The 19,205-nt window shown below is 43.2% G+C and overlaps 2 protein-coding genes across 6 annotated transcripts in view; one reads left to right on the top strand and one right to left on the bottom strand.

Annotated features, from left to right (window-relative positions):
- Positions 1-19,205, bottom strand: part of MGLL (monoglyceride lipase) — a 99,741-nt gene that overhangs the window by 57,407 nt on the left and 23,129 nt on the right. For 2 of the 4 annotated variants that reach the window (XM_071755974.1, XM_071755975.1), the window contains exon 3: positions 930-1,068. In XM_071755974.1, coding sequence (XP_071612075.1) covers positions 930-1,068 — 139 coding nt within the window. Of the gene's footprint in view, positions 1-929; positions 1,069-1,644; positions 2,046-2,144; positions 2,447-19,205 lie in introns of those variants that run through there. The other 2 variants (XM_071755977.1, XM_071755976.1) reach the window with 2 other exon arrangements.
- The window catches only part of KBTBD12 (kelch repeat and BTB domain containing 12), a 41,764-nt gene continuing 39,442 nt past the window's right edge, over positions 16,884-19,205 (top strand). Inside the window, exon 1 of one of the 2 annotated variants that reach the window (XM_071755971.1) lies at positions 16,884-16,978. The gene's annotated coding sequence lies outside the window, so the exon portion shown is untranslated. Of the gene's footprint in view, positions 16,979-17,370; positions 17,606-19,205 lie in introns of those variants that run through there. The other variant, XM_071755972.1, reaches the window with a different exon arrangement.

Genomic DNA, 19,205 nt, shown 5'->3' with positions numbered 1-19,205 from the left:
GCTCGAGGAAATAGTTCAACTCCCTACTACAGCTGGAACAACTTTTTTCTGTGACTATTTTCTAGTTGTACATAATGAGCTTTTCCTGTTGGCTTCCAGGAGAAGAAAACAATAAAACAACATCCAGACTTTTATGAAGTAGCTACTTATATTACAACTGGTGGTAGCATAAACACATGTCAAACCAGCATGGGAGGAAGAAGAAAGATCATAACTATTGGAGGAGCAGAGATAGCTTTCTATAGCAGATCATAAACAGCATTCAGTTAGCATAAAAAGCTATTACAATAAAGGGATTCTTTACATTATGAAAAAATAGAGAAATTTCTCCATCTGGTTCCTTGGCAGTGTTTATTACTCAGGTTAGTTTTGAAATCACAGTTGCCATTGAAAGAGCTCCCTAAATCATTTACAAACTATAAATAACTTTTTGAAAAAACAAACGACAGCCAAAAAGCAACAGTCAAACCATATTCTGCCTGTTGCCCTGAGATTTTGGCAGCTGCTCTTGAAACTGAAGTCAGATGTTGATGTTTAATTTGTTGACACTGAGACAATCAAAAAGATCCTTAAGCCTGTATGCTGTCCCTCCCTGACTGCCCATGCCATTAGTTGCAACATAGTTGTTTATTGCTGATAGGCATCAGCCACCTGCATGTGCCACTCGGCAGCATTCTGAAATGCCAACCAAGCCAGCTGTGCATGAAAGGACAGTAACTCCACGTTTTACATCTGCGAGGCCAATTTGAGAGAGAAAAGTTTTACACAATACAGTTCTTACAGTAGGGGCTTTCTCAGATGAGAGAAATTTTTCTTAGTGGTTCTGCAAAGCTCCATGAACACAGCCCTGTAATGCCTGTCAAGCTATAAATAATTACCCAGTCTTATTTACTGATAGTGAAACAGAACATTTGCTTGGAAGTGCTCACCTGGGAGTTGCTGCTGGTTTCCAATACCTGCAGAAGAGATACTGCCCATCAGCGTTGATGATATGGGGCAGGTCCTTGTATGGGATGTTTTGAGGACTCCGCTTTGGCGAACTTTCCTCTGGCATTCTGGAAGAATGACCTGCATGGTGTTGGAAGAGACAAGACATACTTTAAAACAGGTGAAAGCAAGAGAGAAGCTGATGGCCTTGGTAGCCACAGACATTCAAGCAAGTCAGTCCATAAGGCAAGAACCACTGATGGGAGCCTCCCTCCAAAACCTCAGCCAAAGACCCCCCAACATCTATACTGCTTTAAAACAGAAATGTAGCATTTTGCGTTCAGAAAAGGCTCCCATTTTGGGGGAGGGCATTAGAGGGGAGGGAAAGGAGGGAAGCTTAATCCACCATCGCTACTTCATTACAGCTTTCTCTCCCCCACTTCTCCCATCAGTGTTTATTTTGCATCATTTTGTGAAATGAATCCTGAAAAGATTATTTTCGCTGCAATCAAGTGCAGATTGTGCAGCAACCGCTACCGATATGAAAAGACAGCTGCATAAAAGATTTATCTCTGCCTTAACATCTCCAAAGAACAGCGGAGGGCACGCAGCAGAGGGATCTGCCACCGTGTCATCATTAAGATCTTCTCTGACATCTCAGACAGGAAGGTGGTGGCGGTGGAGAATGAAACGTTTCCAGGAGAATTTGCAACAAACCTGTTTTCATCCTGTGAAAGCGTTTGCATTCTAGTGAGGAGCCGGCATCGCGAGTCAAATGCAAGCAGATAAGGCTTTTTGCATCTCGCTGCGGAGCCGCGTTCACACTCCGCCAACCAGGCAGCCCCCGCGGTCCTCAGTGGGTGCCCGGTGGGTGCCCGTGGCTCGCCGCTGCTCCTCTTCCCAGCTCGTTTGCTCTTACAGAAAAGTCGCTTTGGTAATTCACCACTTCTTGCTCATTTCATCACTTTTTTTTTTTTTTCCCCCCCCCCTCTCCCTTCTCAAATAAATTGCGTGTGTGGGCTGAAGTGGCGGTGGTGGGAGGGGAGGTTGGGAAGGGTGGGGGAGAGGGAGGGCTGACGAGTGGGGAAGCTGCAGTCCACTTTCCAGAAGCTGCTGCACGCACATCAAAGGCACCTTGAACACATGCAGCTGGAGCAGCTCAGAAAGTTCCTGCCGCTGCAGGTTGTTTGCAACTTTACTTCCTTCCTGCCACTTACTGTTCGGAGGCCACGGCGACGGGGGGAGGCGAGGGAGGGGGAGACCTTTTTCTCAAAGCGATCCCCGCTGCGAAGCCATCTCGCGTGTAAGCGCCACTTCCCCAGCCCCTCGCTGCCAGGCGGGGAAGGAGGGGAGAGCGAGGAGAGGGAGGAGGAGGAGGAGGGCTCCAAACACCGACGCGATTCCAGCTCGCCAGCCCCGCACACGCATCCTCCCCGCTGCCCCCAGCGGAGCCCGAGCCGGGCGGCTCCACCGCGCACCGGCGGCTCCCGGAGGCAGCGGCGGAGAGCGGGGGCGGGGCCGAGCTGGGCGGCGACCGAGCGAGCGGCAGTGGCCGGCGGGAGAGAGGAGCGGCGGGCACGGCAGGGAAGGGAGCGGAGAAGCCCCCCGGTGCCCTCCGGCCGCGGGGAGGGAGGGGAACCCGCCGCCTCCTCCCCGGGGCTGTGGCGGTGCGGGGCTGCCCGGCCCGCGGTGCCTCCTCACCGGCTGAACCGCTGCCGGCCTCCCCCGGGCCGGCCCTGCAGGCAGGGGAAGCAGGTGCAGAGCCGCCCGCAGCCCGGGCCGGCTGACAGAACCCCCAGCACCGGGCTCCTGGCACAGGAGTGGCCGCTGGGGTGACAGCCGGGGAGCGGGGACACCCGGGGACGGGCTGGATCCGGAGAGGGAAGATGCTGAAGGCACGCTGCCTTCTGGGCTTCCCCGCACCGAACCCCTCTTTGTAGTCCCAAACCCAAAGTTGTTTGTATTTCTATACGCAGCTCTTCGGGCTTTGAAGCCGTGCTGGAAGATCAAGACTTGGAGATACTGGTTCAGAAGAGCACCCAAGCCCCCTTGCCTTGCGCCCTCATCAGTTCATAAATACAGTATATAATTTACACACACATCATCTAATAGTGCACATAATTACCATAGGTTGTATGAATTATATATGTTGCAACTGTGCAATCTAAGCTCTGTTTAATGGTACCTGATACTTGCTTGTAAAAATTGTCACAGCAAGGTTCCCCGAAGTCAAAATAGCTCCCAAGCCTCAAGGCATCCCCATACCCAGCTCTGTCACTTAATACTGGTAAGTGCTTTGCATTTATTAAGCACTTGCAAATTGTTTACATTAGGGGACAGATTCATGCCTTTCATGTTTCATCGGGATAAAATTATAACCCTTAATTTTTCCATTAGTACATATACCTAGAGGTCTCAGGCCTGTTGAAGAAGAGGCAGCTATTAACAATATTTTTTAAAGCTAGGCAATGTGCTCACTGAGTGCCAACCTGGGAACAAAGCCTCAGGGAAGGAAAGAAATTTATGCTAACAATAATAACAATACATGCAAAACGTTGGAGATGACCCATATAAAAATAAAAAGGGAATAAAGAGCAGACTTTTTCAGTGCCATTTATATTAAATGCCCTAGAGGAGGTTTTAGCTATAAACTGCAAAGCAAAATTATGTATTCCTGTAATGGCTATTGTATGGGGAAAAAACCCAAACCAAAACACACACAAAAAAACCAACCCAAAATCCCCAAAACAACATTTGTAATCTTGTTTATAATAAGCAAGATTTAGGTCAGGTGGGGTTTTAACCAGACACATGAAGCTTAGAGATGCACAATTTGCTAGGCCAGCTACTAAGCCTTGGTGGGTGGAATTAAAAAGCTATCAGAATCCAGCACCAGACCTGAGAAAAGCAAGGGCATATATATTTATTTACAGGATACAGATCAGATAACAACCACAGTAAGAAGAAAAGAAAGAAGGAAAGAAGCCTCTTCCCTGTTCACAGTTTATCTGCCTCCCTACAGCCATCCACGAAACCTGGTGCCAAGAACAGGCTCCTCTCCTGCTGTGATGCTGGGAATATCTGAGTTCCCAGGGACACAGAGAGGTGGAAGAGACAAGGGAAAAATCTCTTTCTGAAATTCAGGATAAAAATAGCATCTCAAAAAAAATGACCTTTGTTGGGACACAAGGGCAAGATCCTGCCTTTGAAAGCTTGCCCTGGTCAGGCCAGATATATGATTCCCTAGATACCCCATTAACTTCTAACATGTAGATAACGTTGCAGGCAGCAGGACTGTGGTCCAACCTGTGCTCTGCCAGGTCCAGTTTCTCCCCACTGCACAGGAGTGGATGATCAACCAACCCCTCTTTCCTTCTCCCCAGCTTCTGTGAGCCCCCAGGAGCATGAGGTTATTTCTCTTCATAGGCAGCACACCTCCATCCCCTGATAACATCAAAAAATGAATGAGAAGCAACTGCTGTCTAGTTACCTATTATTTTATGGAGTTTAAACTATGAGAGAAAAGTCTTCTGAGAAAACTGGACTGAGTGGGAAGAATTCACCTAGATTATATCCAAACAATATACTGAGCCTCAGCAAAGCCATTCTTGCACATGGCTCCCTATGAGAAATCAAAGGGATGTCTGAGCATGTGGTATTTATGAGACTGCAATGTCTCCTCTTTTCTCAGTGGAGTGAAGTACGTTTTTGAAATACAGCTTAAGCTAAATCAACTTCTTAATAAAAAAATAGAAATACGCTTGGTGAATCTTTACACTAACTCAGCAATTACATAAGGCTTGTAGGGGAAGGTGATTGGTTTATTAGAGGCTGAGCCCTGCTTAGTTTAAGCATCTCCACTGATTCCCAAGGTACTCACAAGAGTATAAAAAAAAGGATTACACCTTCTAACAAAGAAAATTTTAGGAAAATAATCAATAGTTGCAATGACAGATAAAACACATATAATGAAGAGTCATTATCCCAGCAAGGGGAGAGAGAGAACAGGCTAGAGAGAAGGGAGGGAGAGAGTAAGGTGGATGGCATGTAATTCTGACCATGAGGAAAGGGAATGAGATAGGATTTTCTCAGTCATTAGGCTTTCATTCATAAAATTAATTTTTAATGGACTCTATTCTGTTGGCATGCAAAGGCAAATAAACTCCTCAGATGCTTCTGCTCTGACAATACCACACTCTTAAATTGCAAAGGAGTATTTTTACTTGAGAAGTGCATTTGATGGGGTGTGAGTGCTAAACCATTTGGGATTCTGCTCACCAGGACCACAAAGAGAACTTCTGCTGACAGGAAGGAGGAAACAAGTAATAGTGGAGGAGTATGCAACAATAAAATATCTAAGTATGTGGTTATGGAAGAATGTGCTCCAACAGAAAAATGCAGGAGTTACAGTAGTCATGGAGCCACTGGAGAGAGCAACAGACAGTGGGAGGAAGAGAGCCATGGGAAACAACAGGAGATGAAGCATGAAGAGGAAGAATAAAACCCAGTGACAAGCAAAGAAGCCAATGTCACTAAAACTGACAGGATAGAGTTATTATTTCGGATTTGCCTTCCTATTTGGCTATTTTTTAATTTATCCCTAGTCAGAATCCAGGCATTCAGCTTTACTTAAGTGTGTAATCTGCCTTTGCTTGCCTGTTGCTATTCCTGAATAAGACCTGTATGGGATGAGACAGGAGTGGGGGATGGGATAAACTGCTTTAGTTTTCCTGTAAAATATCTATTTTAATGCTTTGCAGCCAAAAAATAAACCTGGTGTCAGGCAAAATAGATTGAGGAAGAAAATGTTAAAGGCCAATATTTTATTGATCAGGTTAAGATTACCAGTATCAGGAGAAATTATAACTAGCTTGGCGCTGGGCTGCAGTTTTGCAGTCACCCCTTCTTCACAATGTAAAATGGAGAGGGGTTGCAGGACTAGCCCAGGGATATCTGAGCATCACAAAAATTGTTTGCAGACTTCCACTGATCTGTTGCCCATCAGTAGTTTTACCTCCCATAATCAGAGGGAACAGAATTACTAGATCAAGTTACAAGTGGTTTAATACCCCTATATGCAAATTACAGTCAAGTAATAAAGCCTTTTTACTATGTAAATGAAAACAATTTCATCGGAAAAAAAGTCCTATTTTTAATAGGTAATAAAAATTCTGCAAATCATGCTGTCATTAGAAGTTGCTTACAAAGCCATGACTGCAAAGTGTAGCTGCATGAGGGAAGTGATCAGTATCTTTCCTGTGCTCCTTATCTGACAGAACCAAAAATACACACTTAAAAATACACTGCTTGAATAAAGGTTTCAGTTCTTTAAACTGATGTATAGATGATGACCCATCCTACAAAGATGCTAATTTAAGAACTGGTTGCTTTTAACTACAGAAGCAATACAGGTGTAATTTGTTTATTCAGGTTTTTGAATTAAAAACCCCACAAGAATATTAATACCAGATTCTGTGGTGTTCTTACTGTGAAATATATAAAACACATCCTCCAAAGGTAGGAAATTCAAAATGAAAGGTGGAAATTCTCTCTGGAGGGGAAGTTGACAGGAGTTATCCTAGCAACCCTCTTGCTTCAGAATAACACTTGCCTTGGGGAAAAAATAAGTCTGAAAGAGAAGTCTAGAGTTGAGGCACCTCAGGAGTGTCCCAGCAGGGGAGCTGCTGGGCGGGATGCTGCGGGAAGCAGCTCCCTGGTGGCTTCTCCCCACCGCAGAACCCGCGGGTTTGCAGGAGCAGCGGTGAGCGCTGCAGCTCAGCGGCAGCAGAGGGCACAGCCACAGGTCCTGTGTGCCCGGGAGCGTGGGGGAACCCGAGCACAGCCCCTTCCTCCGGAATTCATTATTCATTTTTTTTTCCCGTCAGTATTTTCATCATTCTCCCCTTTATCACGAGGTTTTGTTCCTTTTTATCTCTGCGGCCCAGTATTAGTTTCTAACTTGAAGTTTCCTGTGCTGGTATATAATTAGGACAATTTTTTCACGTGCACCATGAGAATAAACTCGAGTGGTTTATCCCTTGGACAAGCACATTGCTGCAGCACTTGAAGGGAAATCCTGTCCTTGTCATTCTGGGGACAGACAAATTTATGAGTCTGTTACAGGATGGCATTTCCTATTTTACAGCAATATGACTGCATGTAGCCATGTTTCTATTGATAAAATGTTGGTCACCTTGTTAAAAACAAGGGTTTTATCTAATTAAAAGACATCTTAAAGGAAAAGGTTCTAAGCTTTAAATTTTAATATGCATAAAAATTAGAAAACAGCATTATAGATTTTATCTGGCTGGAATTACGGTCTCAATTTTGAGAAGTACCTGACCTTTCCTTTTCTCATTTTTTGTTACTAAGAATGACTGCATGATCCACTTTACAGATGCAGCATCATTGTTTCAGAACTAAATAAAACAGCCAAAAGACAGAGCTATCCTCTCATGGGTAGAGTGGTGCTTTATTTTGGTGGCCAAACTGGAAGCATTGACTGGAGAAGAGTTATTATTGTGCTGCCTGGTTTTCTTGCTGCTTTGCAATTGACAAAGCAACATTTATCATGCTTTGCATTCCAATTTTTCTTTGCATGTTTTCCAGCTCATCATAACATAATTATGTTTCTGTTTCTTCCAGCCAGGGGCCGATACTTTCTTTCACTAAGACAACAGCTGCACTGCACAACCTTGATGAATCCCCATAAGGGTAAAACGTGTCTGTGGTGCTTGTTTCTGCCTTGGCAACCCAAATGTTCAAGCTCTTTTTTTTTTTTTTATGAAAAATGCTGTTCTAAAATGCACCCAACCCTGATGCTTTCATAGCATTTCTCAAAATGAGGTTTTATGTTGTCATTTAGATTTCAAATATTAAACATCTTGCCTGGTTTGTAATTTTAAAGGCTTCTTTTGCAACAGTTTTTTATGGTGTTTATAGGTTCATAACCACTGAGATGGAATTTTAGAGGGCTGTAGTTACTGCGGTGCAATTTATTTTTTGAATGAAATTGATTCTATGTATGAAAATCAGCACAATCTGGAGGTCTGCTTTATGCCCCTAAAAGGCACAAGAAGGGAGTTTTCATGGTACAGGTAAATTATTTCCTTACTTGGCCTCCGTTGGTTCAGCCACTGCAACGTTAAGGTAATTTAATTACCTTCATAATTATCAAATATATCAACCTTACCTATGAAGTTCATTAACTGGTAGCAGTGGTAAATGGCATAAAATGCATGCTGTATTTTCATTATTACTTACTGAGATGTTTTATTTAACTCTAATTTAGTACTTTAAACTTGAGATTTCAAAGTACTTCATAATAAAGGATAAAATTTTTATTTTACAGGGCTCAGTGCTGGAGGCAAGCTGATGCAGAATCCATTTGCAATGCTCCTAATTTTGTTTACCCAGTTATACCATTACTAACTCCCATCTTATCTCAAAATCTTTCCATTGGAGTACTGTGGAAAACTGAAGCAGTAACTTTTTCAGTCATTAAAGATTACCTAGATTTGCAAGTACAGGGAATATTGTGTCCTGAACAAAACCACAGCCTGGATAGCTACATTCTTGAGGGCAAAAGTTTCCCTACAATATTCCTTTCTGTCCTTATCTCCTGGATGTTATTACAGCTGCCATAATCCTTTAAAGGTTTGTTGTATTTATATATAAAAATTGCAATAATTCTGTACACAGAGGCAAGAGTTTTAACTCATATAATTAGTCCTATTTACATATATGCACGCTGTGATGTAAGGACACTTAAGGATATTTCAGCATCAGGGTGTTTGTAGCAACATTTCAGTACTATCTGCCATACTGGTCACTGATGCAGTTCCCTGAAGAGCTCTGACATGTTAATGGAAACTGTACCTGCCCAGCCAGGGCTCATTTCATCTTTGGTGCATGAATGCTGAGCGTAAAGCTGCTGTTTTTAGGAAAGGTGGCAGGCTTGGTTTTTTGGATATATGATGAGCATATGGCTCATGAGAAGAGATTGCCGTGTGCTGTTCCTTCCTTACAACCCTGTCACAAGTACTAACAGATTCTGCTCAAATATATTTTAGCTTTCTTCTCATGTATCTTTGGTTTCTTTACTTGGTCCACTCACACATGTTCAGTGTGAGATGTACATTTTCTTCCTGATTCATGAATGGTAATTACTTCCGAACATCTGCATAACAAATTTTGAAAGAAAAGTAACTGCAAATATTAAGGCAAAAATTAATGTATGAAATCTCTGAAATCTCTTATACTGGGGTTTATTATCCACAACTGACTGGATTCATTCCCAGCCAGGAAGCTGGTTCAGCAAAACAGCTGCATTAGTTATTTAACTGGAGGCCTGATTCTGCCCTTCCTCACATTGATGTAAATCAGGAGAACCACTGGAGAAAATAAAGAACATCCCCAGTTCAAAATGCATCTTAGGAAAAAAGTAAGCATTATGGCATGGAACAATTAGAAGAATTCTGGCAGATATTCTGCCATCCTGGTGTTGGTGTTAGATAATATCTTAATGTCTTATAGGAAATGCACTGCTCACTCCTGGGAGTGTTCTCTTCTGTATGTACTGTGGTAACACCAAGCAGCCAACAAAATTAAGGGCAAGTTGTGCTCAGTGTTGCACTCTAATAACATGAATTCACATGTGACCTACTCTGCACTAAGCACCACATTCGTTAATGTTTGCATCTGTTTCATTATCATTCCCTCTCAGTTATTTAATTTTTACAGCATCTGCTACAATTTACTTCATAACTTCTAGTGCAGGACAACACACCCACTGGTTTTCCTCCTAGGCAGAATTAATGCACGTGATAATTAACCTAGCAGTACAGCTTGAGAAAGAGGATGTTAAATGAGGTGCACTGCAGTGAAAAATGGGACAAAACATCCATAGGCAAAATTTTTCCTATATAAGATAGCAATGCTGTTTTTCTGGACAAGAAGCCTCATACCTTTTGAGATGGACATCAATCCCCAAAGCCATTGAACACCCTTCGAATTTGATCTTTCTGCAAATTAGCACCACGTGCTGTTAACAACATCAAAATTTTTGGTATCTGAGAGTTCACCCCCCCAACCTTCATCCCATTTCCTCCAGCACAAGATACCTATTATATCATGGCTGCAGTAATTGATTTTCTTGTAGCAAAGGTATCTGTGGTTTGGTTTGTGCTTTGGAGTCATGAGCATCTGCAGCTGCTGTGGGCTGGTAATGTCAGTTCAGATTCCCATTACAGACCTGTCAGTGGGGCTCCCTCAGCTCTTGCACACAGGAACCTTTCAGGTCACAGTACTGTGCTTTGGTGTCTACGCATTGGTTTTACTTGCTGGCTTTTCCTAGTACAGTACAGTAGTTACAGTGACATTCAAGTGGAAATCTAAGGTTTGGAGGTGCTACCCTTTCAGGCAGAAGAGGAAGTTCTCAGCTTCTGGACATATATATGAGCATGAAACTTCATCATTCCCAATCCTTGGGAGGTTTTGAGGAAGAGGACTGCAGAGGAAAGGCTGCAACACTCAGCACCTGGTCCAGAGAGCACAAACATCTCTTCCTCTCCTGTGCTGTGAAATGTGTACAAGATGTGCTGAGCAACACCTATGTCCTCAGGCCCATCCTGAGACCTGTGCCCAGTGCCTCAGCACCAGCAGCAGTGGGATTACAGCAGCATCTGCACCTTGCTTAAAAGCAATGACAAACTTCTTGTGGGGCTCAGTCTGAAATGAGGCAGGGCTGAAAACAATTCTGAGTGCAAACCCTGCCTCTGCTGTGCAGTTCAGACACATGCCCCAGGCTTCACCCCAGCAATACAGCTCTCTGCCATGGCTCATCTGCTTCCAGCTCTGCCCCCAGTTTCAAAGCTCTTCAGCAACACATTCTGCAACAAACAGGGATTTCTGGGGCAACTTCAGTAAAATCAGAAAGACATCTTTCTGCTGCTTTGAAATCTGTGAGCACAAACAATTCATTCATATCTATCCAATGATCAAATATATTTTTAATTATCAATCTTAGGTGATTTTTTTTTTTACTAGACAACATCCAACAGTATTGTAAGAGCTGTTGGGATTGAGCCAGAGAATTTGGCAGCAAGATATGGAACATTTGGGCTTTCAACACTTAGGAGCATATGGAAAGAGTTTTGGAAGATTGCCACATGGGTTATAATTTGGAAGATGCTACATTTCTTCATCCTCTTTTGTGGATAAAAGTAGAAGAAAATTAACTTTTTTGAAGGATTCTAATTCCCATTTCCTTTCCTATGATGTGCTGATTCTCTAGAACAAAGCACTATGCTCAGCTGCAAGGTTTGAGCAAATACAGCTGCATGTTTATGGGCAACTGAAGGTGGGTAATTCAAGGTATGACAGTATTTCTCATCTTTCCAAGTTTTTACCTCCTAATTCATTATGGCCCTTGTAAATGAACTCACGAAGCTACAATCTGGTGACTCAGATTGTTTGACAGATCATGAGGTGAAAGAGGATATCTGGTGTCTAAGCCTGGATGTTGACTGTTTAGTGAGGTCTTTGAGGATAAGGCCCTGATAAGTGGTCCATCCTACTTTCTCCTCCTGTGACCATCTGTCTACCCATCACCTTGACACCCATGGAGGGATGGATGGACAGTCCAGGTTGTCTGTCTGTCTCTGGGACATAGTTTCATCATGTAGGTTGGAGCTGCAGCACTACTCTGCAACTGCCAGCCATGGTTGGGTCAGTGGAGAAATGGAAGAGAGGAGCCACCTCCAGCTCAGTGCTCACGACTGGACAAACATTGTCTTCAGACCACTTTAGAGACAGATGCCTCATGCCCACGATGTGGAAAGTCCATATATCTCAGAGTTACTGTCTTTCTTTGTCTGAAAAACAATGTATAGTTTGCTTCATATTTCATAACTCATTCATAACAACTGCTGCATAAGAAAGGGGCTTTTTAATGCATTTGTTTTTGTGGCACAATGTGCATCAGGTTGGGGGTCTACAGCAAATGCAGAAATTACTGAAATACACAAACCTGGATACCCTTCTTAATTTGCACAGTTGGCACACAGGCCCTGCAGCTTAGTGAACAGCAATTAATCTCTCTGACTGGTAGAAAAGCATCCCCGTCCTGGTTTTGTGTTGAGGGACAAAGACCAAAGAGTGTTGCTGGGGCTTGTGCTGTGTGACAAAGTCCCAGAAGCCAGAACCATGGTCTTTGGTGTCCTGAACAGTATATCACCCAGGTTTGCCAAGATTGCATCTGAACAGCAGGATGGAGGCACTTCAGGGCCAGCTGTGATACCTCAGTTCAGGGCAGGCTGCAGCTCCTGTCCCACCCCAATGCTTTGCTTTCTCTTCCTTGAGGAGTAAGAGCACTGGGGAGGAGATGTAAGCCAGCTCTGCCTGCAGCAAGGACCTGGAAACCAGCCCACATGTGCATTCACTTCTGAGAGTTGGGAAGCACTCTCAGACCCTGAGTTTTGGTTGTAGTCTTGAGTGTTTCTTGCCCACAAATTCACTGGGGCTTTTTAACTTGCATTTTCTAGTGACTGTTTTAACACATGCACCCCAGTAGTGACCAGACAGGGCAAGTTCCTGTGATTCTTTGCTGGCAGCATGCTGCAGGACTCTGGGGTATCTCTAGGTTCTGGAAGGGGTAAGTGAAGGCTGGGAAAGTGACATCCAGGGACAGGAATTGAGCATGGAAGAATTGCTGAGCAGAGCAAAAAGCATCTCCACAGGAGTTCAAGGAGCTGTGGCAATAGCTTTTAAAGACTGACCTTGCAGGTCAGGAGGGCAAAAAAGATAGGCAAACCTCATCTCATTTGAATGGGATTTATTTTAGAATTAAGCATCTGCCTTTCTGAATAAAACCTGGGAAATATTGGGTGAGACTGGACCATTTCTTAGCCCTATATCCTGTGGCTGCAGAATTCCTGAGCTAAAACCTGATTTTAAGTACTTACTTATCATAGAACATGCCCTGAGAAACACTGTTATTTCTACTTTCTGTGGTCAAGATGCCCCAAGTTCTGCTATTCTGATGTTGATTCCTGAGTTGGGTCTCCATTTAGGAATCTTTTGACCCTGTGCTGGGTAAAAACTTTCTATGCATAGTTTTTCTAGAAAGACTGAAAAGCACTAAACCTAACATAGAGAACAGCTATTTCCATAAACCCCATTTAGCTACCTGCTTCTTTGCATCTCCAGTTCTATCTCTACTGACCTAAAAGGAGAAAAAATGCCCTCCTATCAGCTCATTCCTTCTGTCTGGTTAACTATCCCTGGTCTTCCAGTGTGCTAATACAGTTTCATTTCCAAAAAAAAAAAAAAAAAAAAAAAAAAAAAAAAAAAAAAAAAAGATGTTGAGCTCTTGGACTGTGACACCACTGCAAAAAAAAAAAAAAAAAAAAATCCCAGGTTTCTATTTATACTGAAGAGCTGGCAGTACCTCCTTAATCAGGCTGTGTGTTCATTGGAAACCAGCAGATTATTTGCCTAAAAGCATCCGGCAGAGCAATGTAACTCACTAAGAACTGCTTCTCAGGGGACCAGGGGGAAACCCCAGAAGAGAGATTGTAGGTACAGTCAGAAGCACCAGTGAGTAGTTGACTTTGGGATCTTTCTTTTGCCTTTTTTTTTTATTCCCTGAATTCGGTGCAGGGTCTTTCATTTAAAAAACAGAAAGACTTACAAATTAAGCAACATCTAGCTCCTAATGTGTGAAACTGCAATTTGCATACATCAGGGCAGCTGCTGAGTCGGTCCTTATTACCTCCGCTGGAGTGTTAATTTAGCCACAACTTTCTCATTTATTTAAATGAAAAAGCAGCGGGTGGCTGGCATGCTGCATTATCTGTCAGGCAACCTGGGAATGAGGTTGACAGAGCCAGAAAGAGATTTCAATTCAGAGGAGCTGTAGGGGTGATGCCCCCTGGACCGGTGGTCACAGGCGAGCTCAAGATTGCCCTTGGTGTGCTCTAAAGGTCATCACTTACTCCAAGAAAAAAAAAATCTGTGTTGTACTTGGACTGACATAAGAGAGTAGATAATAGGATTAAACTGGAAATGTCTTTCTGTATCTGGTTTTTTTCTCCCTGTGTATCCAAACTGGCACTGTATGTATGGATATGATAACCAAAATGCCATCATTGGTGCTAATGTAATATATATAAAATAATCTCTGTTTGTAGAGCACCTAGTGTGCTGTGGTCCACACCCACCACCAGGGCCTGAACACATCCCAGCTCTTTGCCTGAGCAGAAGGATGCCAACGTTGGCCCTGTGGGATGTACTGGGAGAAGGGAGCAGCCATTGGTGCTGGTGCCATCACTGCTGTGGCCAGCCTGGAGCTGCTTCCACATCTGGCTGAGTGGATTCATGGACATCAGAGTATTATTCACATGTGGAAGGTAAAGCAATTGTGAGGAACCAGTCCCCAGAGCAGAGCTGCCTCACCAGGAAAAGGCTGAGCAGCCCTGAGGAATTTCTGAGCTTGGAGAAATGAAGTGGCCACACTGGGACTCAGGCCTGAACACAGAGCCAAGCATGAGGCTCTCCTCTCTCAAGCTACAGTGTTGGGACACTGTTTTATGAGAAAACTGTGTAAAACTATGTATCTGACAGTAAAGAATGAGCTAGAGCAAAACTGCAGAACCACAGCAAGAGTGACAGAGGAGATGTTACAGGGGTAGCAAAATAAAAACATGTCCTAATACCACCCAGAGTTTAACTGAGCTGATGTAGATCTCTTCTAAAGCCCAGATTCAACTGACTCAGACTGTGGGTCCTCTCAAACAAACCATGGCACAGTTTCACCTATGGACAATTTGCAAGCCCACCTCCCACCAAAACAGCTTTCCTGCTTTTGGATGAACTGTAAATGCTGTGTAGCTGTTCCCAAAGACTGTACTCAGAGAAACACACTCTTGGAAACTGGTCAGTTTCACCTGAAAAGGGGATGTTTTTCCAATAGGTGAATCACTAGCAGTTGAGATTTAGAAGGGAATTTCTTTGTTACTGCAACACCAGAAGGGACTGTAGGATCAATGCCATGTAAAAATTGTTCTAAAACATTAAAATAGAACACATATTTCTTAAACACTTTCAGCCCTTCTCCGTCTCTGACACCTACCTCTTATCATTGTTTTAAAATACACTCTATTAAAAGATCACCCATTTTTTGTGTTACCATAGATATTCTTCCCTTTGCCATTAACTTAATGAAGTTCAACAAAAACTTTTGTCTTCACCCACTTCTCAGCCATTCATTTTTATAATTAAAGTCACCATGACAACAGAGAATGATATCAGAACGAAAGGGCTATGACTTAATTATATGAAGAAGATGAAAATAAGCTTGGCTTTCAGCAGAGAAAGCTTTTAATTCTAACAAAAATATTGGGGCCCTGATTCATTGTGGTGTTACTTCGTTTGTGTAATTACAAAGTGCTGCTGAAAGCTGTCCAGCTGTTGCCTCACTGCAAGAGGGGATGTCCTGGTTAATTCAGTGAAGTGTAAGAGAAATATTCTGAACTTCACAAGCAACAAAAAGGAATTTGTCTTACAAGTATTGGTATTTTTATGAAATGTTATAGAAATTAGCTGAAAATGTAGACCCATAAAAGAAATATGATTATTATTATGGTAGTGGTTTCATGTGAATAAAGTTCATTACATAAACACCACCATACTAGAAATTGTTCAATGTAAGAGGAGAACAAGGCAATTTAGGGGATATGGTCCCCTTTTATCACAACTGTGGCATTTCATCAGTTCAATGTTCCATTTTGGCTTCTGTGAGAGCTATAGTATCAGATCGGATATTTTTACTTCTAAGATAAAGTTGAACTTTTAATAAGAACAATCTGGGAGTTGAGACAATATATATCTTTGTGATCTGATCCACTGAATTTTCTGACATGAATAAACTTTAGTCACTTTGGTGGGTTTTTCCTAGTATTGTTCACAAATGAGATGAAATATGCTTTTTTTAAATGATGCACATCTTAATTTTCCCCCTAAAAACAACAAATTGCTATTAGCAATTAGTTCATTCCTGAACACTGGAAAAACTCTGTGAACTATCAGGCTAAAAATCTAGATAAGGAAATACATTTCTTTTTCAATTTTTCTCAGAAGCTGTTAAGATCAACTGACCAATTAGTACAGTGAATAAATAAATGCCATTTAAAAAAGAACATTCTGAAAACCCCTTAATGCCTTTCTGAAATAAAAGTATAGACATGACATTAATCAATTTTATGGCCCTAACCTTTGCTTAATCTTTTTTCCATCTTTGCCTAAACATATGGAGATATAAAAAGTGTATTATAACCCTTTCTATTCCCCTTTAATTTAAGGAGTAGAAGATCTGCAGCTGATGTAAAACAGTGCAGCCCCACTATTACACACTGATTTAGTCAATGTTACTGATTTACATCCACACAAACAAGGAGATAGTCAGGCCTTATGCCTGGTTAAAAATATGCAGCTAACACTTACATTCAGTCAGGAATCCTTATTTTATGCACAACTTCAGGTCTTAGTGATCTAGCAAGGGCAGAAGAAACCATGTGGGGAAATTCCTCTCAGATGTAGAGACGGTGGCATTGGTTTTGGGAATGACCTGGACAGGGCCAAGGAGCATCCCCTGTGGTGCGGTACCAGAGGTGGTGGCAGGCAGTCTGCCCATGGCTGACACCAGAGCCACTCCAACCACCCAGAAACAACAACAGAGATGTGCCCATGGCCAGGCCTGGGTACGGGGACACAAAAGTCTTCGGGTGGGCCACCAATGCGAGTGGCAGCTGTGCCCAGCACAGAGGGGCCCTGCAGCTTCTGAGCCCCGAGCCTGGCAGAGAGGGGGAGAAGGGGAGCCTGCGGCCTGAGGTGCCCCTGCGAGTGACATTGGAGCAGCTCTTCATGCCTGCCCCAAGCCCAGCCAGGGCTATTTATAACCCTGGCCCGTCGCCACTCACCAGGAGTTCTGTGAGATCTCTGTTTTCCCTTTCCCGCACACTCTGAGGCACCTGCCGGTCCCGCCATACAGAAGGTACAGTTCGGTTCCGTCCCTTCTCCACCCGGGTGGGAAAGAGGCGGGAGTCTGGTGTGAGGCGGGAATCCGGTGTGAGGCGGGCAGTGCGGAAAGACCCAGGCCCGGCAGCTGCTGGGGGTTGCTGGGGTGGGAAATCTGTGGGCAGGGGTGCTGGAATGGGTGTCCTGAGGAACTCCTGGAGGTGCTGGAGGGGGACTTAGGTATGGTGGTGCAGGGTCAGCTGCAAGGCAGCCATGTGGGGGGCTGTAGGAGTCAGCCTTGTCAGTCCCTAAAGTGAAGCCCTCTGTTCCTTACGGTGCCTTCTGTTTGGTTCATAAAGGGAATGTAAGAAATTAATTACAAAGTTAGGATGGGATCCCCTGAAAAATATCAACATCAGGGTCTTGTTTGCAGCTGCACAGGGTTTGCCAGCAATGTCAGGATGCAGAAATATTGCCTGAGGTCTGTGCATGGGGCAGGGGGGGAGCTTTGCACACCCCACAGCCTGCAAACATCTCAAGTTGATTCTAGTAAGGAATCCTGAGGAAACTCTGCTTCTCCCATCAAGACCTGGGGCTGATCCTTACCTTCAAGAGGATGAATGTTTTCAATATGAGAGTCCATTGAGGACTGCAGATTTCATAGGTATTGAACATGTGTCTTAGTCCAGGGGCCATTTTGAAAGTGCTGCTGGGTTTTGCCATGGCTTGTGGTGAATTTTGTTTTCTGTGGGTACTCAAGTCTTTGGTAGTGATTGAAATTGAAACTAGAGAAATTTATGGGGAAGGCTGGATTCTGACAGTAACTAATGGAATGCTGACATCGAGTCATAAGGGTTTACAGATTTCAGGTTATTTTAATTTCACTGCTGAGTGTCAAGGATACTCAAGCACTTGAGTACCACCATTTGCCCACCAAACAGAGCTACACTTCAGAGATTTATGTAAATATCATCAATTTTTCTGTTGTAAAAATGCAAATGCAGCCAGGTTTGCAACAAGTTATTAAATTGAATTTTTGTAACTGTGTTGCAGTTCTATTTACACTGTATCACTGTTCCAGAAAGTAAGCCTTTCCTCTACTTGCCATTACATTTACTTAAATGCAAAAAGAGAAAGCTCTAAGACCTCTGCCAGTCTGCTTAAAGAGCTGCGGAAATATGTTTTAGAAACATATTTTAGTTCTGCTGGCATCTGTCATTGGAGATGTAAAAAAGTTATGCATCCTCCTTCTGTGAAAAAGCACTTTGCCATTTCAATTAGTTTTGATATGTAAGAAACATCATCTACACATGTGAACTGTAAAAGAAATGGGCTCTATGTATGTATTTATCTTCTATTCTTCTCATGCAATTAATGCACATAATTGGCTCAGGCTGGGATTTGTGAACAGAGCCACATCTACTTAAATCCTGTGATTCTTGTGACTGACTTCACTGAACTTTGAATCAGAGTAAGATTAAAGTCAGGTGAAGGCTTATTTGAAAAGATGGCCCATAGGGTCTTTCTCTTTCAGCTGGTTTGATTTTTTGCATGAATCTATAACAGTTTAAGAAAAAAAAATACACTTGGTATTTGCTAAGATAGGATCAATATTAATCCAATCCCAAATCTAGGCTTCTGTCTTGGCAGTAAATGGAGCTCAAATTGTCAAATCTTTGCAGAATAATAAACCACCCAAAGGCTTTGAAAACTGATCAAGGCATCTTCAGGTCTCCCAAACACAGTTTCTGAAGCTTTGCACACAGCTTAAAATCTCACTATTAGGTGTCAAGCCAGTCCTAGTCCAAAAAGGCCCATTTTATTTTTATTTTAAATTAAGAGCAACAAAATGAGAAAGAAAACAAATAAGCTACTGCAGGAAGGGGCTGGGCTGTTTCCGTAGCCTTGCTGGCAGTGGGATGCTTACAGCAGCAGGGATGTGCAGAGGGGAATGCAGCACTGCCACAACTCTCTGCCTCTATAGCAGCAGCTTGTAGGTCAGCAGCCTCCTTCTGCACTGAGAACCTCCTTTTACAGAGCTGGCAGACTGTAAGCAGCTAATAAAGCTCCAGTGAGCATGCCTAGCAGCACATGTCTGCTGGGAGCTGGCCCATGCTTGGGGAGCATGAGACCTCAGATTGCCTTGACTCAGGCTCCTCAGTATCAGATGGCATGTGAAAACAAACACAGTGCCACAGGGACTGGGGGAGAAAACCAGTTGAAATCTCCCCCAGAGGGGTTGTTGTGCTTTATTTTATACAGGC

The sequence above is a fragment of the Heliangelus exortis genome, chromosome 12 (assembly GCF_036169615.1).
Source record: "Heliangelus exortis chromosome 12, bHelExo1.hap1, whole genome shotgun sequence".
Classification (NCBI taxonomy): domain Eukaryota; kingdom Metazoa; phylum Chordata; class Aves; order Apodiformes; family Trochilidae; genus Heliangelus; species Heliangelus exortis.
This window is presented reverse-complemented; position numbering and strand designations above follow the sequence as displayed.